General features: G+C 45.6%; 1 protein-coding gene across 8 annotated transcripts in view; it reads right to left on the bottom strand.

Annotated features, from left to right (window-relative positions):
- The window catches only part of HLCS (holocarboxylase synthetase), a 234,880-nt gene that overhangs the window by 200,364 nt on the left and 10,827 nt on the right, over window positions 1–23,689 (bottom strand). For 3 of the 8 annotated variants that reach the window (XM_045036627.1, XM_045036628.1, XM_045036626.1), the window contains 2 exons: window positions 19,717–19,882; window positions 10,720–10,857 (listed from right to left, as the gene is read on the bottom strand). Coding sequence is in view for 4 of the 8 variants with exons in the window: in XM_045036629.1 (XP_044892564.1) it covers window positions 10,720–10,857; window positions 13,337–13,411; window positions 14,485–14,679 (408 nt within the window). In the remaining 4 variants the exon portion in view is untranslated. Of the gene's footprint in view, window positions 1–10,719; window positions 10,858–13,336; window positions 13,412–14,484; window positions 14,744–19,716; window positions 19,883–23,689 lie in introns of those variants that run through there. The other 5 variants (XM_045036629.1, XM_045036630.1, XM_023238750.2 and 2 more) reach the window with 4 other exon arrangements.

Raw genomic sequence — 23,689 nt, 5'->3', positions numbered from 1 at the left:
GGTCATGATCTTGCGGTCCGTGAGTTCGAGCCCCGCATCGGGGTCTGTGCTGACAGCTCAGATCCCGGAGCCTGCTTCGGTTTCTGTGTCTCCCTCTCTCTCTCTCTGCCTCTCCCCCACTCACACTCTGTCTCTCTCTCTCTCTCTCAAGAATAATCATTAAAAAAATTTTTTTAATAAAAAAAAGGCCTGACAGTTCTTCAAAAAGTTAAACATAGAATTACCAAACGACCGGGGCGCCTGGGTGGTGCAGTCGGTTAAGCGTCCGACTTCAGCCAGGTCACGATCTTGCAGTCCATGAGTTCGAGCCCCGCGTCAGGCTCTGGGCTGATGGCTCAGAGCCTGGAGCCTGTTTCCGATTCTGTGTCTCCCTCTCTCTCTGCCCCTCCCCCGTTCACGCTCTGTCTCTCTCTGTTCCAAAAATAAATAAACATTGAAAAAAAAAAAAAAACTTAAAAGAATTACCAAACAACCAAGCAATTCCACTCCTAAGTATGTACCTAAAGGAACTGAAAATGTACGTCCACACACAGAAGTTGTATACAGGTGTTCACAGCAGCATTAATCACAATAACCAAAGAGTGGAAACAACCCAAAGGTCCATCAGCAGAGGGAGGGATAAGCAAAGTGCATATATCCATACAATGGAGTATTATTCAGCCATGATAAAGAATGAATGTCACATGTAGATGAATGTCACATGTCACAACTACATCACAACACACCTACTTGTCACAACATGGCTGCACCTTAAATACATGATGCTAAGTGAAGGAAGCCAATAACTAAAGGTCACATATTACACGATTCCATGTGTATGAACTATCCAAAACAGACAAATCTAAACAGTTAGAAAGTAGATTAGGGGTGGCCAGGCCAGGGATGGGGGAGTGGAGAGCAGCTGCTGGTAGATACGTGGTTTCTTTGGGGCACAATGAAAATGGCATTAGGTAGCAGTGATGACCGCACAGCTAATGAATTATAACTGTATACTCTAAAAGGATGAGGTTTATGGTATGTGAACTGTATCTCCATTTTAAAAAGAAAAAAGAGGGGCACCTGGGTGGCTCAGTCGGTTAAGTGTCCGACTTCAGCCCGGGTCACGATCTCGTGGTCCGTGAGTTCGAGCCCCGCGTCAGGCTCTGGGCTGATGGCTCAGAGCCTGGAGCCTGCTTCCAGTTCTGTGTCTCCCTCTCTCTCTGCCCTTCCCCCGTTCATGCTCTGTCTCTCTCTGTCTCAAAAATAAATAAACGTTAAAAAAATTTTTTTTAATAAAAAAAATGATAATAAAAAGAAAAAAGAAAAGAATCAAGGCAGTTGACTTATTTCCACACTGTTCCAGGGCAGTCTAGATAGTGGGAGGACTCCAGAGCCCAACTTCCGGAACTGAGTCCTGGCTCCCCTGGCTAATAGCTATATGACCCAAATGACCCAAGCAAGTCACTCAAACCCATGCTTGGGTTTCCTGTCTGTAAGGCAGAAGTGGTAAGACTACCTACCTCAGAAGGTTACTGGGAGAGATCAACGGGAGTGATACGCAAAGTACCTGGTCCACAGAGAGGCAGTCATATTATTCTAAACATGGAGTCCTCAAAACAGGTATTCTCAGTGGGGACGGTATACCCGCCAAATGGGACAAAACTGGTTTGAGGGTGATGGAGGGGAGTGGGGGTGGAGGGTGAAAAAGTTCTAGATATCACAAGAGTTTGTAGCCCTCCAAGGGTGAACTCCACCCCACAAAATCCTATTCCTTAGTATTTCATTTCTCTCCTTAGATTCCAAATTGAATCTAATGTTTCTAATTCAGGAAGTCATTTTAAAAGATGGGAATCACTGTCTTAGAAGGAAAAATAACAAATGCAAGTCCTTCACAGTCAAAAGGTGGAGACCCACTGGGGCGCCTGGGTGACTCAGCTGGTTAAGCGTCCAACTTGGGCTCAGGTCATGATCTCACGGTCCGTGAGTGTGAGCCCCTCATCGGGCTCTGTGCTGACAGCTCAGAGTCTGAAGCCTACCTGAGATTGTGTGTGTGTGTGTGTGTGTGTGTGTGTGTGTGTGTGCACGTGCGGTGTCTCTGCCCCTCCCCTGCTCATGCTCTGTCTCTCAAGAATGAATGTTTAAAAAAAAAAAAAGGTGGAAACCCACTAATGGGTCTAGAATATTTGGAAAAAAAATCCTCAGAATTTCCTTCTGGCTCTACATGTGGCCTTCCTTCCACTTGATCACCAACTTCTCTACCTCCCACCAGATGTGCAGCCAGAGTAGGGTTCACCTGACCAGCGTTTCAGTAGGACTCTGCATTTCAAATCTGACCTCTCTGATCCAAGATGAGAGCAGAGCTCAGAAGCTTACAGTTCAGACACATATTTAGCTGATTTCCAGCTTTGAGAATAGAGGAAGGATGTCAGCTCAGGAGGATAAGAAGATAAACTATCGCCTTGGCAAGAGGACTTTGCAGATGAGGGTGAATGGGAAACGTGAAAAGAAACAGGATAACCAACGTCCTGAATGAGGCTAAAAGCACCGGTGTTCTCAGGGCTATGGCTGGCTATCAAAGAATGAGGAAAAACACTCAGCCAGTGGAGACCCAGCCCAGAGTTTAGTCACTCAAAAGCAGATTTAGCACCTTGCTGGAGCAGGCACTGCTGGGGAACTATGCCTTGAAGAAAGCATTTAGTGTAAAAGGAGCCAATAATTAAATCCTCCCCCCACCCCGCCCCCAGGAGGAGAGAAGTGGGAGATAAACGAAGCGTGGGGAAGGACAGGAAGCGGCCAGAGAACAATACACACAGGTCCCTGATCAAGTTTCTCAACTCAGCCAGCTGTTTCCTCACCTAAGTGCATTTCCTTTTTGTAGAAACGTGGTCCAGGAGCCACAGACCATGCAAACTCCTCAAGCAGCGCTGTGTGCTCCATCAAAGCAAAGCCACACTGTCACTGATGCATCCAGGGCCGTTTGTCTGAGAGCAGACAGGGCACTTCCACTTTGCCCTTCAAGGTGGAAACAAAGGGACCGAGAAAGAAAGGGGAAGTCAAACCCAAGGCTTACTCCCAAAGATCAAAGCTAAGGAAGCCCTGGTCAGCCCTACACAAAGGGATTTCCTGGCAGAAATCCCTTCCATAACCAAAGCTCCTGACTTGTCGTCACCCTGATTGACAGCAGGCAGCGGTGGTGCACCTGCTCCACTCAGCGCACGTCCATGAGGAAGGCCCAGGGCCAAGAGGCACTCGCTTCAATTCTCAGGGGTGGCTCTCTAACCAACTGTCCTTCCCAAGGCCGCCCGCAGCACACGGTGGGCTTAAGTTCTACAGCAAAGGTGGGAATAGCCAGTTGATAGTTAACCAAGTGATGACTAATTTTATGCGTCAACTCAGCTAGGCCATGGTACCCAGACATGTAGCCAAATTTCCATCCTGATGTAACCGTGAAGGTGTTTTTTAGATGTGATTAGCATTTTAAGTCAGTGGACTTTGAGTCAAGCAGTTTATCCACCATAATGTGGGTGAGCCTCACCCAATCAGTTGAAGACCTTCTGAGAAAAAGACTGAGGTCCCCCAAGGAAGAAGGAATTCTGCCCTCAGATGACCTCCTGACTCAACAGCCACACCTACTGTGGTGCACACACACACACTCCCTGTTGGGTCTGCTTCTCTGAAGAACCCAGACTACAACAAGTTACAATCAGTTCTCCAGTCAGATAATTGATGTTGCTAATGTACCTGGCTCTTATTCCTTTCTTCCAAATCAACTTAATCACACGTTAGGTTTTTATAATTTTTTTAATGTTTATTTTAGTTTTGAGAGAGAGTGTCAGCAGGGGAGGGGCAGAAAGAGAGGGGCGACACAGAATCCAAAGCAGGCTCCCGGCTCTGAACAATCAGCACAGAGCCTGACGTGGCGCTTGAACCCACGACTGTGAGATCATGACCGGAGCCGAAGTCAGACGCTCAACCGAGGCACCCAGGCGCACCTGGTTTTTAAAATCTCTAGTGACAAACTGGATGGAGGAGTGTGAGGCACGCAGAGATGGGAAGCGTGTGACGCTGGGAGAGCGAAGGAAGGGGGTTACCTCTGACGTGAGGGTAACCCTGCAGACTTCAGGTTTGGAAACACAGAGGGAAAGGATCACGACAAACTTCATTCTCACGCTGTTACTTCCAAGGATAACGTGCCCTGTGGCACTTTTAGGAGAAGGGTACCGGAAAATCGAGTGACAGTGTAAGGGGCGTCACAACTCCATAGCAAGCAGGAGCTATAATGAGCTGATGGATGAAACCAAGTGGTACTTGAAAACCAGGACTGAGCAGACACCCAAGGAAAAGGAGGGTTCAGGTACCTTAATCTTCTGAGTAGGTGAGAGTCAGAAAATAACAGAAATACCCTTGTTGACACACCCTTTTTCTATTTCTTGGGTTCCGTATGTGTCCCCTAAGCACCTGAGGCCCCCTAAGGTATACTGCATTAGCATCCCCAAGTGCTCACTGCCCACTTTACGTGCCCACCCCACTGATCCTGGGAAGCTGAGAGCAGAAGATTTAAAAGATACCCCAGGTGTTCCAGTTACCCATCGCTGGGCAACAACTCCCAAATTTAGTGGCTTAGGCTAATCGTTCATTTTGCTCAATCTCAATAGGGGCAGGGCTTGGCAGGGACAGTTCAACTCCGCTCCATGCGGCTAAGGTGCCTCAACTGGGCCCAGACGATCCCCATCCAAGATGGTTCCCCAAGATGGTTGCCCACCAGCAGGAGCTTCCTCACTTGGCAGCATGGGAGCTGAGTTCCAAGAGCCCAGGCGGAAGCTGCAAAGTTTCTTATGATCTGGCCTTGGAAGTCCCAGAACGTCATTCCACCACATAACCCTGGGTGTACAAACCATCTACTACACCGAGTTTCTGCCAGCTCGTACTCCTGCCATCTGCACGCGAATGGCATGTCCCCAGACGGACATGCTCCTTCAGTCTGGGTCCCTGCACAAGAAGGATGCACGGAGCAGAGCCCAGAGCAGAGTCACAGCTTAATACAGCAAATCAGCTGAGCCTATATTGTAACATGAGCAAGAAACCAATATTTGTTAGAAGCAACTGAGGTGCTAGGGCCATGTGTTACTTCAGCAAAGCTGACCAAACAACGCACAAAATTGCATTGCTTTCAGCAGTCCCTCCACCAGCCCTCCCTGCCATATTCCCGATCTCCACGAACGATCCAGCATCCACCAAAAACGACTGTCCATTGGGTGAAGTCCAAGTTCCTAACTAGCACACATAAACTTCTCGTGATCTGTGCACATGCGTGTTTGTACGACTGAAGGATATTCAGTTCTGCTACACAGAAAACAAGAAAAACCAACAGCATGGATGGGACTTGTACATCAAGTTAGGAACTTGTCAGACACCCTAAAGATAGATGAAACAAATGGAAAATATTTGTAATGAACCCAGATAAAAAGGAAAGAACAGAGAGTATTTATTACCCCTAGGCAGAAAGTCATGGACGGACCAAGTAAATCTTAAATATTAAGGGGCCCCTGGGGGGCTCAGTTAAGAGTTCAACTTCAGCTCAGGTCACGATCTCACAGTTCGTAGGTTCGAGCCCCACGTCGGGCTCTGCGCTGGCAGCTCGGAGCCTGAAGCCTGCTTCGGATTCTGTGTCTCCCTCTCTCTCCGCCCCTCCCCTGCTCACGCTGTCTCTCTCAAAAACAAATAAACGTTAAAAAAAAATTTAACACACAAATTACACCACCTCCAGATTGGCAGTATATCATCCCTAAATCAGTCACCCATTAGGGCCCCATGTATAGTCTCTAAAAACAGACAAGAAGCACAGGTGGCACAGCACAGCACTTCCAGGCACACATGTCCTGAGTCTCTCCAAGAGAACAAGTGTGGCTGGCCCCACGCACATACACGTCCTGAGTCTCTCCAAGAGAACAAGTGTGGGGGGGACCCACGCACATACACGTCCTGAGTCTCTCCAAGAGAACAAGTGTGGCTGGCCCCACGCACATACACGTCCTGAGTCTCTCCAAGAGAACAAGTGTGGCTGGCCCCATGCACCCTCCATCTGCTGAGCCCCCAGTTTTAACCTCATCTCTGGCTCCTGTACCTAGGCCCTTGGTGAGGAAGGCTGGTGCAGCAAAGAGGCAGGATGTGTGAACACTGCACAGCCCAGGATTCAGGTGTACAGTCCTTCCACACTGCAGGCCCCTGATCCTAAGTGTTAACTGACCCCTAATCTCTCCAGGTGTTCCTTGTACATGTTCCAAAATTATTTAATAAGCTGTGAATTGTGCATCTTAACTTGATCTGCAAGCTTCTCGACTCTGTAACTGTTGAGAGAACCTGCCCGGCAATGTTTAAGATTTTATTTTTTAAGTAATCTCCACACCCAATGTGGGGCTCAAACTCACAACCCTGAGATTGAGAGTCGTGTGCTCCACTGACTGCCAGCCAGGCACCCTTGCCTTGGCAATGTTCCTAGAAGCTACTGCTGCACCCAGGTAATTTCCCATACAGCAGTCCAGCCCCATCTTTCCCCTCTGTCCTTATCTTGGACCACTCCCCCAACTCATGTCACCAGAGACTCCAATTTTACTGGACCATGTGCGGTTGCCTCAGGTGCAAACTTCTGTGTGCTTGTGCCCTTGCTGTTCTGCCTGGGAAGCCCTTCCTTCCTCTGCACCAAATTCCTGTTTTTTCCTGTAAAGCTCAGACATGACCTCTGCTGAAAGGTCCTTCCTGTCCTCACCCCTACATAGACAGGTTGCCCACCACCCCTATCCATGCCTTCTCACTGCACTTAGCATGTTGAAACTTTAATTGTTCCTTTACTTAGCTGTCTTCCCTCCCACACTGTGAGCTCCTTAAGATGACAGGGACCATCATCTCTGAATGCATCTGTCACCTCCACATGACACATAACTCCAGCTCTGGCACACAAGCCGGCATATAATAGGCACTTGATAAACCTTGGATGAGTGAATGAATGCCTCGGTAAGAGTACAAGGAACATAAGTGAATTTTCTGCAGCAAAGAATTATGTAAGTTTTTTGGGTCATCAATTCTTACTAAATAGGACTGCTGATATCAGTACAGAAGATATTGAAAATTGAGCTGAATGTATCATGCTCCACTGGTATTTGTTACAGCACCTAGCAAAATAATTGGAACATAGTAGATGGTCAACAAACAGGTTAATGAATGACTAAGTAAGTGAAAATATGAATATATGAATGCTGGTTTTTGAAAAACTGAATTCCCAAGATTCACTTATTTGTTGTTACGGTCTATAGAATGACCACAAACGAAAGCCATTTGAGCTATCCCAAATTCAAAACGGTATTTTAAGGGGCGCCTGGGTGGCTCAGTCGGTTAAGCGGCCGACTTCGGCTCAGGTCATGATCTCACGGTCCGTGAGTTTGTGCTGACAGTTCAGAGCCCGGAGCCTGTTTCAGATTCTGTGTCTCCCTCTCTCTGACCCTCCCCCGTTCATGCTCTGTCTCTCTCTGTCTCAAAAATAAATAAACGTTAAAAAAAAATTTTTTTTTTAATAAAAAAGAAAAAAAAAGATATTTTAAGTATCTGTAGGAGTTCTATAATCCTAGGAATATGGAAGAATGTAACTTTTCATTAAGTTCAAAAGTCTTTTCTTACATTTATATTTTCAACTTAGTATCTTAGGGTCCTGTTAAACTCAAATGACTTTAGAATTAAGTGCAAAATAGATTGATAACAGCCCCCCATGCGAAATCCCATTAAGCAATCAACCTGAATGAGGACAGTGAGATACAAGATCAACTCCTTTTTTATTTTTTTTAAGTTTATTTGAGAGACAGAGAGAGAGAGAGAGAGAGAGTGCACGCGCACGCACATGGGGGAGGTGCAAGGAGAAAGAGGGAAAGAGAAAATCCCAAGCCCCAGCAAGGCACTCAAGTGCTCAAATTCAGGACGGAGAGATCATGACCTGAGCTGAAATCAAGAGTCAGACGTTAACCAACTGAGACACCAGGTTCCCCTCAACTCCTTTTTTTAAAGTAGACTCCATATCCAACACAGGGCTTGAACTCGTGACCCTGAGATCAAGAGCTGCATACTCTACCGGCTGAGCCAGCCAGGGGCCGGAGATCAATTCCTTCCAAAGGACCAACTTATAAAATGGAATTCGGTGTAATAGGGTGGTCCAAAAATTAGCTCTAAATGTCTCCAGCTTCTGGTTGCAGGACCTACCAACCAAGCCTCTAATCATAAAGAAATGAATTAACTGGATAGTAGCTATCTTCCCTGGTGGGCAGGCATCTTTCTACCTCAGAAAATCCAGAAATAAGTAAGGTATTGCCATTAAGCAAGATCTTTTTTTTTTTAATTTTTGGGTTTTTTTAATGTTTATTTTTGAAAGAGAGAGAGCGTGAGCATGGGAGGGGCAGAGAGAGAGGGAGACACAGAATCTGAAGCAGGCTCCGGGCTCTGAGCTGTCACACAGAGCCCGACACGGGGCTCAAACCCATGAACCGTGAGATCATGACCTGAGCTGAAGTCAGATGCCCAATCAACTGAGCCACCCAGGCACCCCGCCATTAAGCAAGATCTTAATTAAATCTTTGTTAGACTATATATTAAATGAAATGGTAACTGTGAGAAATGCTAATTATCTCCCAGTGTCTTCTAGTCTGTCTTTCTTCCCTTCAACCCGTGGCTGTCCAGCTAGGACTGCAGTTCTCAGCCTGCCCTGCAGCTGACGGGACAGGAGCAGAAGTGACCCGTGAAACTTCTGAGTCACAGTTTTTAAAGAGGAAGCTGGCTGGCTCCCACCTTCTCTACTCCCCCATCCTGAGGGCTAGATGTGCATGAGGTTAACAGAGGTGGCTGGGGCAGTATGAACCAGTCTCTACCAAGAGAGAGAACAAGGCTGGCAGAGGGCAGATAACAGAGCAATAAAACAGAAGGGAACTAGGTCCCTGGATGGTCTTACAGAGCAGAACCACCTCCCGAGAAAGAGAGAAAATTCTACCTTATTTGCATAGCTGCATTTCTGGGTCTCTGATATAGTAGCTTAGCCTCTACCCTACATGGCACAGTAACTGTGTTCCTTCAGATGCTATACATCTCTTAACCCTATAAAGATAATACAAGTAAGGGGTGCCTGGGTAGCTCAGTCGGTTAAGCATCTGACTCTCGTTTTCGGCTCAGGTCAGGATCTCACAGTTTGCGAGTTCAAGCCCCATGTAACGCTCTGAGCTGACAGTGCAGAGCCTGCCTGGGATTTTATCTGCTTCTCTCTCCACCCCTCCCCTGCTTGTGTGCTCTCCCTCTCGCTCTCAAAATATATAAATAAACTTAAAAAAAAAAAAGTACAGTTAAGTAACAACGATTTAGGAAGTTAACAGCACAGCAGTCATATTTTGTGCTGGCCTTGGTTTTAAGTTGAAATCTTACAAAATATACATATAAATATCAGCATATATAAGAAAACATCAAGCTTACTATAAGCTTAATAGTTTATAAAATTGGGGCACCTGGGTAGCTCAATTGGTTGAGCATCCAACTCTTGATTTTGGCTCAAGTCATAATCCCAGGGTTGTGGGATCGAGCGCTACCTTAGGCTCTGTGCTGAGCAAGGAATCTACTTGGGATTCTCTCTCCCTCTCTCCCTCTGCCCCTGTCCCCCACTTGCGCGCGCGCTCTCTCTCTCTCTCTCTCTCTCAACCTAAAATAAAAATAAATAAAAATAAAAAATAGTAATTTATAAGAATTATGTGGGTATTCAGAAAGATGGTGTTTGTTCACCTAGATGACTTACATATCTAAAAAGAAACTGGTCTGGGGAGGGAGGGGCAGGGCAAGTAGACAGGTGGATAGACTCCAGGGGACCACATAGGTACGTGTTCCATTTCCATATTGAGTGGTAAATTTGTGGGTATTAATCATACAAATTTCAAAGTCATGAGTGAACGAGGGCCACGTGTGAACCAACAATGAGAGTACATTTTGATTAGGATTAATCCAAGTCTGGGTAGCTAGAGTCCAAAAATAAAATAAAATATTCTAAGACATTTGAGCTTGTAAACAGGATAAATATTATTCAGAAATGCCATTAAAAGTGATCCCTGGGGCGCCTGGGTGGCTCAGTCGGTTGAGCGTCTGACTTCGGCTCAGGTCATGATCTCTTGGTCCGTGAGTTTAAGCCCCGCGTCAGGCTGTGTGCTGACAGCTCAGAGCCTGGAGCCTGTTTCGGATTCTGTCTCACTCTCTCTCTGACCCTACCCCATTCGTGCTCTGTCTCTCTCTGTCTCAAAAATAAATAAACATTAACAAAATTAAAAAAAAAAAAAAGTGATCCCAAACTTTTGCTGAACTTCTAAGAGTGGTAAAATAGGGCTTAAAAGGGGCGCCTGGGTGGCTCAGTCGGTTAAGCGTCCAACTTCAGCTCAGGTCACGATCTCGCAGTCCATGAGTTTGAGCCCCGCGTCGGGCTCTGGGCTGATGGCTCAGAGCCTGGATCCTGCTTCGGATTCTGTGTCTCCCTCTCTCTCTCTGCCCCTCCCCTGCTTGCTCGCTCGCTCTTCCCCTCTCTCTCTCTCTCTCTCAAAAATAAATAAAACATTAAAAAATTGTTTTCAAAAAAAATACATAATTTTTTTAAAGAAAATGAAAAAAAAAAACAAATTTACTTTTGGTTAAGACATAGTTTTCTTATGGGACACAAGTGAAAAACATGCTACTCACGCTTTCTGAAGAGGAAGATGGTCTCTGTAAAGTCTCACCTTGCACCCAGATGCTCTCAGTCACAAATGCTATGTGTTCTGCTTCGAGTATAAAAGGAGAAACAAGAAACAGGGCCCATTTGTTCAAGTCGTCAATGGACTGCATAGAGGGAAAGAAACACAAAAAAAGGGGAGGGGATTCAGTATCACTTCAAATCACAACAGCCACTTACATCAATATCCAGGACAGCCCTTCCTCTGGAACCCCAGGTGAGATCAATACAAGTTTATCAAATGCTCTCCTGCAGACCACATAAACCCTGTGTTTCTTGTTGAACTGTGGCTATTAAACACCTGCAACATCCCTTCTATGATTCATGACAACTTTAACATCTCTAGATATTTGTTATCAACAATTCACTCTGAAGCTGGGCTCACCCCCACCATTCCTTACTGCTTACAGTACAGAGAGCTCTCCAAGTTACAACTCAGAAGCCCATTTAAAAATGAGGAGGCCCCGGGGCGCCTGGGTGGCTCAGTCGGTTAAGCGTCTGACTTCGGCTCAGGTCATGATCTCGCGGCTCGTGGGTTTGAGCCCCACGTCGGGCTCTGTGCTGACTGCTCGGAGCCTGGAGCCTGCTTCGGATTCTGTGTCTCCCTCTCTCTCTGCCCCTCCCCTGCTCACGCTGTCTCTGTCTCTCAAAAATAAATAAATGTAAAAGATAAATAAATAAAGGTGAGGAGGCTCAGAAGTACGTAGCCGTGAAACGAAGCCCATTACCAACAGAAACCTGAAGACCTGTTCTTCCCTGTTCTTCCACTTCCTCCAGCCATTATAGCATCAACATGGGTTATCAGATTGGGTATGTCCATTTACCTGTGCTCTCCTTCCTGAAATCCCTCCAAAAGGCCAGTAAATTAATTTTAAAAGGCTTTGACCCACTAAAATCAAGGCATATCCAGAGGAGAAAAGCTGAACTCTAAGGCTGCAGGAGGTGAGCCCTGTCACCGCCACCAGAAAATGGTCAAGCTCAGGAGCACCTGGGTGGCTCAATTGAGCGTCTGACTTCAGCTCAGGTCATGATTTCGTGGTTCATGAGTTCGAGCCTGGCATCGGGCTCTGTGCTGACAACCTGGAGCCTGCTTCGGATTCTGTGTCTCCCTCTCTTTCTGCCCCTCCCCCACTTGTGTTCTCTCTCTCTCTCTCTCTCTCTCTCTCTCAAAAATAAACATTAAAAAAATTTTAATAAAAAACAAAAAAATAGCAAAATGGTCAAGCTCCACACAAGTCCAGTTCAAATCCGCCCTTGTTGGGAGATCAAAAGGCACTTTTACCTGGCCTAATAACTTGGCACATAGTACAGTATTAATAAATATCTACTGAGCTAATTAACAAATGAAAATTTGAAGGAGAAAAAACTCCTCTCCATGGGTAAACTATATTATTAATATAGCAGTTAACCACAAAAAACAGGGGTGCCTGGGTGGCTCAGTCGGTTGAGCATCCAACTTCGGCTCGGGTCACAATCTCGAGGTTTGTGGGTTCCAACCCGTGTCCAGCTTTGTACTGACAGCGCAGAGCCTGCTTTGGACTCTGTCTCCCTCTCTCTCTCTCTCTCTCTCTCTGCCCTTCCCCTGCTTGCTCTCTCTCACTCTCTCTCTCAAAAATGAATAAACATTTAAAAACATTTTTTTATGAAAACAACAACAAAAAACAGATTGTCCATCTTACTCAAACACAGAATATGTACATATTCAACAAAAACCTTAAATTTCCAGTTTGGGGGCGCCTGGGTGGTCAGTTGGACAGCCGGCTTTTGATTTTGGCTCAAGTCATGATCTCACAGGTTCGTAGGTTCGAGCCCTGTGATGGGCTCTGCAGAGCCTGCTTGGGATTCTCTGCAATCTCTCTGCCCCTCCCCCTCTCTAAAATAAATAAATAAACATTAAAAAAAACTCTTTGGTTATACTTATCAATTTCTGTGGGACCTTCAATTATATAAACATACACATTCTATTTATCGGATTCTAAGCATGCAAAATGTGGAGACAACAAAGTCGTAAGATTGATTTCTATAAAGTTACTTCAATGTAGGTAGACTGACAATAAGGTATTTAACGAACCAGATCATTAGCCTCACAATATTTTAGATCTTGAATTAACAGCAGCCAATCACAAATAGCCAAGCTTTCCAATCGCAGGCCACAACCACTAACCACTCCATCATTCATTGAAGTACTGAGTGATTATCACAGGCAAGCTACCAAGCGAAAGAGACCCAATTCCTAGGGAGAAAAAGATAAAAAACTGGAAATATGAAGGATAATTTAAAGTTTATCTGGGCACAGTGCAAAACAGTCCCATCTAGTCTGAAGAATGAGGGAACATTTCCTTGAGACAATATTTCAGCAAAGCTCTAGGATGAGGCAAAGTTAACTTCAAATAGCAAGAGCACATCAGGTTACAGAATCCCGGAAGGCCAAGGCTAGTATGGCCGGGGTGCCCCCACACCAGGCTGGAGCAATCAGAAAGGGCTGAGAAGCACTAGTTATGGGTACGGTAGTTAAAAAGAAGGCCAATAAAGTCATAGAGATGTTCAAAAGTAAAACTGTCTTCCAAGAAAATTAAAAATACTTACATCTCGATATTTTTGAATGTCCAAAATCCTTAATCTAAAGGGTTCTATTTTAAGTAAATGAGTCCAGATTGGAAACTGCAATAGAAAAATGCACCCCTCAATTTTTCTTTATTTTGTTAATTCTCTCAATCCAGGTTCCTTGGACAATTAAGCCCTAATTAGACCCTCAGGCAGAATGAATGTCTAAACGTCTTGCATCTAGGTGATAGTAGCTGCATACTCTTTCACAACTGAGAAAAGTTACTCATTCTCTGTTTATACTAACAAATAAGGGTAATTTTGATTTGTTAGTAGCACAATATAATTCCGTACCTAAGCATACAACAAAGTATTCAACCTGAGATAAGATTTTAATTCCCACGCAGGTGCTACGGTTTCGCACACATGGGAAACCTAACTTTAACGCCAAGTGAGCCAACTTTCCGGAACGAAGAGGAAAGGGAAACCGATTAAAAGCAAACACTTTTAAATGTCAACGAAAACAGTGTTAGTGAAGTCAGTGGAAATCTGCGCAGCACCGCACTTTTCCAGAAAGGGAACGGAGGTTTCGCATAGATTAAACGACCGCCACGTGAAAGGGCCTGCTGAACTTGCAGCCATCGGGCTAAGTACTAATCCAAAAAACAAAGGCCGTGTGCAAACCGAAATAAAATAGATGCAAAGACAATCAGCGGGGTGCCCTGGTCGGCAAAACTCGCGACTGACTGAGCCGTTTTTGTCACTTAGGAGATATCTGACATAAGACTGAGGATTTGTCTTTCTGTGAATTCAGGTTCATAAACTTGAACCTGTAGAACCCACAGTAGAGGAGAGGATGTCAGAAAAGACGTTCCGAGCGGACAGTGCCCAGGGCGTTCGGGTGCTAATCTTCCCCATACACTCGACCCGGCAAGCCGCCTGTCGCAGTTCCGGACCTCCGGTCCCCCCAGTCCGGGCTCCCGAGGGCATAGCCAGTAGAAGCGCCCCCGAGCTCAGCCCTCCCGGGACCCCCAAGCCCGGGGCCTCCCCCCCACGCGTGCAGCCCCGGTGCAGCGCGGGGCCCGCGAGCGCTTCCGGCTGGCTGAGCCCCGAGGCCGCGCCTCCCGCCGGCCCCGCCCCCCGCGCGCCTCCGGCCCCACCCGCGCCCCGCCGGCCCCGCGCCCGCCCACCTCGCTCTCGCCGACGCAGAAGACGCGGCCGCCGCGGCTCAAGCACACGCGAGCGCCCCTGGGCTGTACGGCCGCGCCGCAAAAGGTGAAGGAGCAGCGCGAGGCGCGCAGCCGCTGCACCGTGGCGCGCACGAGCGCGGCCGGCCGGCGCCCCCAGCGCGCCCACAGGTACAGGTAGCACAGCGTGATGAGCATGACCGACCGGCCGGCCGGCGGCGGGGCGCGGGCCCGGGACGCTCGCACCACCGGCCCGCCCCTCCCTCAGGGCCCCGCCCCCGCCGCCCGCCCTCCCGCTGGCCGGAAGAGGCCGCCCCGTGGGGGTGAGGCCGCGAGGGCTGGGGAAGGCCGCCGGGGGTGGGGGGTGGGGGGTGGGGGGTGGGAGGAGGGAGGATGCGCTGGGGGAGCGGGGACGAGGATGGAGGGAGGACGCGCTGAGAGGAGGGGTTTAGGACGGAGGGAGGCCGAGCGGAGCAGGGGGTGTACGGTGAGGATGGAGGGAGCAGGGAGGCCGCGCGCGGCTGAGGATGGAGGGAGGCCGCACTGGGGCGGGGTGAGGAGGGGCTGGGTGAGGTTGGAAGCCGCGTGCGGAGGGCGGGCGGCAGTGAGGGAGGCAGGAGGCATGATGGAGGGAGAAAGGCATTAGAGAGAGGGGGTTGACAGGTTGGAGACCGGGGGTTTAGGCCCACTGGCTGCCAGCTTTAAGCCAAAGTCGAACCTCCCTTCTTTGGAGAGCTGGGAGGCAGACTGAAGAAGGGCTGCAGGTACTTTTACATTAATTAATCCGCACCCTACTGTGATTCAACTAACATACAGCCTCTGCCCAGTCCGGTTGGGAATATAAAGTGAGACTGGTTTTTGTTAGATTATTCTAGGCCTTTTTGCAAAAAGGATTTTACAATAAATTACATAAATGCATACAATGCAATTATATATTTTATATATACAAATGTAGATATACATATATACAGATACATGTGTGTATACGTATATACACACATAATACACGCATAATATACATATGTATTCTGGTCTCTAAATATTTTAAAATAAGGACTTGAACACAGACCTAAAAAGGCTGTCGGGTGTTCTTGCACATGTGGGTCACCAATTTGTGAGCATCCTAACACCAGGAGAAAAAAGGGAAACTTACCAGTTATGTTTCACGATGTTCTTGTCCCCTAAGAGAAGCATAATTATTCTTGACAGTGACAGAGCTTTCTCCCCTGGAACCGCATTTGTTTAAATGGCAGTTTGCAAAACACGGCGTCCCCAGCACCTCTGAAGCATAGCAAGGATTTTCTCTGTGCTGCTTCCTACTCTGGCCTTCGTTGTAAGTGGACGGCATAATACAGTAGCAACCAGGTACACCACTCCCAAATCTCACTTAATCCAAGGATAGATTTTTAAACTGCACTGACCATTTATTCGTCTGCTTTAAAATAGCAGTATAGATAACCCACTTTTAGAGCTTCAAACTTACAGTCAGAGAACATAGGAACTTCTCATTGCATACAGCAACACTAGATTTTAAGAGAGAGAGAGAATCCAAAAAGAAATAACTGGGCTCAAAAACTAGATAAGCATCACGGTGGACCAGAACTGGAAGACAAGTAAGCGATGAGCAAGGGTGAAGCCATATCTTCCACTTCCTTGCAGGACAGTGGCAGTTGGGAAGGGAGTTCCTGCATAGACACAAGGCCTGAAATTGTGTCACTGGAGAAAGACACGAATGAATGCTCTCTGAGGAAGGCCTTAGCCCCTCCAGGATAACACGGGGCTAACAAGTTAGGAGTAAGAAAATGAAAAGGCTTAACAAAGTGATAACCCTAATGTTTCACTGGACAAACCCTGCAGATAGCCTTCTTGGAGTTTGCTGAATTAAGGCTCTAAGGACCAGTCTCTCCATTCCTGGTATGGAGAGGTCATGGCTTCTGTCTGTAAGTCCTAAGCATCTCTAGTTTTTCCACGTTCCTTAAGAGCTTTGTAACCCCCCCCTTCCCGGATACCGTAACTCCATCGAACCAGAATAGGAACTCTCCAGGTTTGCCCTCAGATGCTTCAAGATGTCGTGGTCTCAGAAGACATCATGGGGAAATGTGAGCATCAATTCTGTATACAGCTCTGGGTTATAAAGAATGGGGACCACAAACATGGTCTGAGTGAACATTAACTGGGAAGTGGGTGAGGTTCCTTCTTGACCATTGGACTGAGGAGCACTGTCACCATTCACGCCCAGGAAGGCAGACAGAGGAGTAAACAGGCACAGGGCGAGCTCAAGGATGGAGCCTGGCTTCATCATCCCCAGAGAGTAAAGGAAAAAGGGAAGGATGCAAAACTAAGACATCAGGGGGTCTCACTGTGTGTGTACCTGATTCACAACTTACAGTCCCTCGCCACTCTAAACTGTGGTCCCTGGACCAGCAGCAGTAGCATCACCTGGGAGCTCACTAGAAATACAGAACCCCAGGGTCCACCCCGGACCTACTGAATCAGCATCTGCACTTTCACCAAATCCCCAGGTGATTCACAAACACGTTAAAAATTGGAGCACTGTTGAAGTCCACTTCTATCACTCCCTGGGTCTGGGTCGCTCTGGACCGTTAACTAGACTCTTCCAAATGGTTGTGGAGAACAGACTAGGAATAGAACCACAGACTAGAAGTTTAAAAGCAAGACACTGTCATTTAGGAGAACATCACTGCAGGAAGGAATTGAAGTGCTCACCAGCCAGCAACTGAACACCAGCTCAGTAACTCCTCACCATGACTGGCTTTCTACGGGAAAAGCCGACCCAGTCTCTAGTCTGCACTTAGGAGGCATGCCCTGGAAATGATGGTTTAGGGACAAGGCAGAGTGTTAACCAAAAGAGTGTCACTCCCCCAGAGGACCTGTCCTCCCCCATTAAATAGATTAACTGTTCCTCCCCAGGGGAAGCCTGTCCTACTGACATTAGCTCTGTCTGCCTTGGGAAAGCATTCTGAACTCAGTCAGATGGCCAGAGCCGAGAAGGATAGTTTGTGAAGGGAGCTTAGTCTAATGGGAAGCGTTTAGCAGATGCTGAATTTTAAATAGCTGTAACTGTAAACAGTTCACGTTTAGCAATTGAAGTACATAGTCTCTGCTTTATACGTAAGAGACTCTGTTCCCTCCACGTCGGTGTTGGGAGTGCTAAAACAAATGATATTCACAGAGCCCAGGGTCTCAAGAATGACCATCCGTTTGAAAAAAATGTCCTCCAGAAAAATTATTTAAATACAAATTTGGTTGAAATCATGAGGTTTTTGTTAGTAAAAGCTATAACATTCTTTAACTATTTGAATGTCTGTGGTATGTTTATTAAGCCAGAAAGTGTCAGGGTGACTATTGGCATATGCAGTTAACTGTTAAGTAAGTTAAACAGTTTGAAGCCAATAATCCTTTTTATTATTGGTTTAAAACCAAAAAGAAAACTACAATTTGGACTGATAGAAACAAGCTACCAGGAAACGTTTAAATTAGAACTGGGCAGTGATCAGGGCCTCAAAGGGGGAAAAAAGTTGTCATTTTAAATCTTGCTGATTAACAAATGCCAGGCCCCAAAAAGGTACAGATCAAACCAACCAACACCCCACCCTTGGTCAAAGACCCCACCTTTGGTCAAGGATCGATTCTGGAATCCCAATTTTTAAAAACATTTATTCCAAATAGGAAACCTTTGTATTAAATGCCTTGTACAGTTCCATAAACTATTCCTTATAATTATATAAGAAAGCTGAGAACTTACTATTTTAATTGCATTTTATTTTTATAAACTTTGGTTATTTTTCTAATATTGTTGCTTTTGGAAGTTTTACATTTATTAAAAGGACTCTAAGTTCTACACAGTTATCTGTAATTAAAAATACAGATAATAGGGGCTCCTGGCTGGCTTAGTCTAAAGAGCATGTGATTCTTGATCTTGGGGTCGTGAGTTCAAGCCCCAGATCAGCTGTAGAGATTACTTAAATAATAATAATAATAATAATAATAATAATAATAATAATAATAAAGGCAAAATGTGAATTTTGACCCAAGAATTAAAGGATGCTTTCACATAAAACCTTAAGAGCTTATATTCAATATGTCATTTCTTCATTATATGGAATGCCAAAATAATAGCTATGTCCCTGCAGTAAAAATAAACATGTTGACTGGGAGTAGGTCAAGATAATGCTAACTAGGGAAATCATTTTAATTTATTCATTCTAAATCTTGGCATAACAGTATGTAACACATTAAATTGGTAAGAGAGTGTTAACATATATTTTAAAAGATGTAAGTTTTAAGATAGGATTCAGCATAGTTAAAATTTATTTATCAACTATGTAAAATGTATTGATTCTAATATCAGTTGTTCGATAATAGGCAGAACCAGTTTGGCTAAAGATCGCACACACATGTATCTTACAACTGCGGTTTAAGTGACAGTATAGGGACATGGTAATGAGGAAATGAAACTTCTAGAGAACGTTGTAGACTGAGCTGATTTCCAGGTAGAATGGCCAGGTGGACCCTCCTCCAGTAAGTCCATATCTGGAGGATGCTGGGGACCAGTTGCCAAATTGTACCACCTTGTACGAACTTGAAACTGTCAGCTATTAGAAGACCAGCACCCGTAAGTTGAAAGCAGAATGAAAACAGTGGCAGAAAATTCTCCATCAGATAAATATACAATGAGCCACACCAAACAAGAGTTTATGAATTACTAAACATCCTTTCTGGGATACTAAGCATCAAGGGAACTGTAGGAAAATCTTGAGATCTGTTCAGTATATGATTCAATATGAGCTTTAATGCTCACATTAGTATACTGTTTTAGAACATGCACATTGTTAAATCAAGCAAAAGACAACTTGATTAATCAACATAAAGAGGAAAGGAGATAAAATTAGAGGATCAAAAGAATTTTGACTTAGAACACCTCAAACTAGGGGCGCCTGGGTGGCGCAGTCGGTTAGGCGTCCGACTTCAGCCAGGTCACGATCTCGCGGTCCGTGAGTTCGAGCCCCGCGTCGGGCTCTGGGCTGATGGCTCAGGGCCTGGAGCCTGCTTCTGATTCTGTGTCTCCCTCTCTCTCTGCCCCTCCCCCGTTCATGCTCTGTCTCTCTCTGTCTCAAAAATAAATAAAACGTTAAAAAAAAATTTTTTTTTAAAGAACACCTCAAACTATCGAAAATAGAAACTCATGTCTTTAAGAGAAAAAAAAAGAAGTACCTCTTCCAGCTTTGCTCACGAAGATGGCCTCAAAGCAACTTTACCCTGAAATGCACCCTAGTGCTCCGCTCCCAGTGTGCGTGCTGTTTTCTCCATTAAAAGGAACCAGAGATCCTCGCAGAAACTCCTGGTGCAGGTGTTAAGGCAGTGCCAGAAAGAAGGTAAGCTTCAAAGAAAAATAGAATTGTGTCAAAAGGATACAGGAGCCCCCCCCCCCCAGCCAAATCAGGACAATTTGAGTATCAAATTGAAATGCATTAAATTTATGAAGAGCCATGAGTTCATGATGATCCACAATAAAAGTATTGTGAGTCTTGTTATTTGATTACAGTTGTACTGACTCATTTATCCTATCGAAGGAAAGTTAGTAAATGCTAAGTTCTTCCTTTAGAAGGCTATTTCTGAGCCAAGGGAGAATCATCAGTACAAAGACCCCATAAGCTGTGAAGCCAGAACTGAGAGGGCCAGAATTCAGTTGGCTCTCATTTTAAGGCTCCTGAAGAGTTGGGTAGTCCTAAAAATATAGCAGAGTACAAGATGTCCTTAGGTCCAAAGATCTTAAAATTTCGATGAATCTTGAGAATTGATCGCCCAGTGTGGGAGCTACAGGCTTCTCTGGTTCAGAAATAAATGCTTTGACTTGAATCCAGAGAAGGGCTAAGTGATTGCACTCTTAGAGATTACAGAATCATTGATAGGATCGTGTTGGTAGGATTCAGTGTCTCATTAAAGACTGGAAAAAAAACAGCAAAACTCTCTGATGATAAATGATCTCAGTTAACCAGGGCAGTAACTGTTTTCTTTAAAAAAATCCATCTTCTAGGGCACCTGGCTGGCTTATTCAGAGGAACATGCAACTCTTGATCTCAGGGTTGTGAATTTGAGCCCCACATTGGGTATAGAGATTACTTAAAAATAAAATCTAATAAATAAATAAATCCACCCCCAATCCAATAAAATTTTGAGTTAAATATAGACAGGCTTAGAAGAAACAAAACCATAGATGTATATTTCTGGATTAGTAAGGAATCTATGTGTATTTAGTATGTATATGCCTGAAATGTGTTAGACAATGAGGCTTTTTTAGGCCCAGCTCTTAACTTGAAATCTTACTAAGATTTTTAAAGAATATTGAAACATCTAAGACAACATCAGGTTTGCCGTACTGATAAGCTTAATTTATATAAACTGTTTAATCAAGCAATTGAAGTACATAATAAGGAAATTTAATTTAGGAAGGACTTGAGGTCTGGACAGGGATGCTGAATACCCACTGCAGGAGGACCGTCCCCACCTGTCACCATGTCTGTGTCTCTTCTGTCTCTTCTCATGAAGGAGAGCAGTTACAATCTCTAGAAAAGCATATCTATAAATATACAGATGTAATTGTATGTGTGGTATGTCTATAAGGAGGAAGAAATTTACTACAGTACTGCATGTCAGCAGTTGGAGAAAGGAAAATGCTCCACAAAATGATACGTGTGGCACCTCCACACTATCTCTAGTCTCCAGAGAGTTCCAGATCTCCATCCCACCCCTCCTTCAGGCCAAGTTCCCTACCTCCTGTCTTCAGAACGAACAGAATAATCTCCTCTCCAGAACTAACATAATAACCTCCTAAGGATTCCCTCTGGGCCTTCCGCTTCCCACTGCTCTGTAATCCAGCCCATCTCTGCATTGTGACTTTCTGAAGTCAGCTCTGACCACATCACTCCCCTACTCAAACCCTTCAGGGTCTGCCCTTACCCACCAGGAAGTTCAGGGGGGGCCTCACGTGGCATTCGAGAACTTTGCACTGTACCCAGCTAGCCTGGTCTCGGAGTGCCATCCACCCGTTCCTTTATTCACTCCACATCAGTGCACCATGCACTAGGCTAATCACTACGTATAGTCTTCCATTTAACCCTGTCAGCTCCACAGGGTGGCTGTTGCCCCCATCTTGCGGAGGAGCAGTTGAGTGACTCACTCAAGGTGCCACGACTGCATGGGGGAGCTGGAGGCTGAATTTCTGTCTTTCTGACCCCAAAGTCCTTCACCAGATAAACTAGACACGTGAGAGCAAAGAATGCTCTACGCACAACAATAATACATAGAAATCAGACTGGAGAGGGAACAGGGACAGAAGGTTCAGGCTGCTGAGCTGCCAGCCCTGAGGGCAGCCTTTTGTGTCCAGATCAGACAGGCTGGGATGGTCTAGAACTTGGGCACACCCAAAAAGCTGTAAGTGAGATTGCACCAAGATCCTCCAGGCAAAGAGCTGGCTCCGAAAACAAAGCCTGCTCCAAAAGCCAAAAGAGGCTTGGGATACAGTTTCTGTACAACAGCTGAATGTCACTGATTGAATAACATCTTAATCTCAAGTATAGGAACATTAAGCGGTTAAGACCGTCTAAATGCTATGTGGTATCCTGGATTGGATCCTGGAATTAAATGAACTTCAGTAGAAAAACTAGTGAAATCTGAAGTCTGGTAGTTCCATTAATGTACTAGTTTTGATAAATCCATGGTTGTGTAAGATGTTAACACTGGAAGAAGCTGAGCAAAGAACTCTGTACTATTTTCACAACTTCTGTAAGTCTAAAATTATCTCAAAAAGTTAAAAAATTGGGGGATGACCTTCTACTGAATTTCATTGGCACTTTTCCCCCTGTCCCTAACTGGCCATGTGGTCTTCACATCATTTTCTCTCTGGACCCCAAGTTCTCAACTATTTAAAAAGAATGGAGTGACACACACCAGATCATCTTCAAGCTCTAAAATTCTGGGATCTGGGGCGCCTGGGTGGCTCAGTCGGTTAAGGATCCGACTTTGGCTCAGGTCATGATCTCACGGTCCGTGACTCCGAGCCCCACGTCGGGCTCTGTGCTGACCGCTCAGAGCCTGGAGCCTGTTTCAGATTCTGTGTCTCCCTCTCTCTCTGACCCTCCCCCGTTCATGCTCTGTCTCTGTCTCAAAAATAAATAAACGTTAAAAAAAAATTTTTTTTATAAATAAAATTCTGGGATCCTACTACATTTACAACGTGATTGACATTACAAGGACATGATTTGCAGTCACATCTTAGTCATATTCATAATCCTGGTATTTAGCACTGTGCTAGGATGTACTGCGTGCTCAATAAAAGTTGTTGAAACTAAGCTGACTCCTATCTCAATTTGTAAGAGGAGGTGTAACTATTACCTCTTTTGCCTATTTGGCCACTAGAGAGCGAAGTGCTCACAAAATTCTCTCCCCTGAAAGCAAAGTTATCTTCATCCAACAGACAGGAGTGGTCCTTTTCATCCCAAGTACATAAAAATCCATTCCTGGTTGGGGGAAGGGAGTCACCATCTGTGAATAGTTTCCTGCCCATCAGACAGGACCTCCAGTTGGGGCGATTAGTACCATAAACTTCCAGAAGATTAGACAAACACACACACATGGTACTCAGCAGCTTCAAAAGTCTAAACCCCCTCAATAGATCAGAGACTGAACTGCAAACAGGGGAGCCCCACTCGCCTCGAGTACATCGTTGCTGTCTTCCTATTTCCTGAACAAAAGGTCTCACTTTTATTTTTTTTTTAATTTTTTTTTCAACGTTTATTTATTTTTGGGACAGAGAGAGACAGCATGAACGGGCAAGGGGCAGAGAGAGAGGGAGACACAGAATCGGAAACAGGCTCCAGGCTCTGAGCCATCAGCCCAGAGCCCGACGCAGGGCTCGAACTCACGGACTGCGAGATCGTGACCTGGCTGAAGTCGGACGCTTAACCGACTGCGCCACCCAGGCGCCCCAAAAGGTCTCACTTTTAAAAGGCTGGTTGGTAAAAGGTCAAATGAATGACTGTGGCAGTTGACTAAAACCTTTACAACCAAAATGAAAAGAGCATCAGCACTGTATCCCGAGCCTGTGTGAGGTGCAGTTTGTATAGTGAAGCAGTTTGTATAGTGAAGGCCCTCATCTGGACTCGGGCATCCTGGGTTCAGATTTGCC

The sequence above is a fragment of the Felis catus genome, chromosome C2, assembly GCF_018350175.1.
Source record: "Felis catus isolate Fca126 chromosome C2, F.catus_Fca126_mat1.0, whole genome shotgun sequence".
In the NCBI taxonomy this organism is placed as follows: Eukaryota; Metazoa; Chordata; class Mammalia; order Carnivora; family Felidae; genus Felis; species Felis catus.
This window is presented reverse-complemented; position numbering and strand designations above follow the sequence as displayed.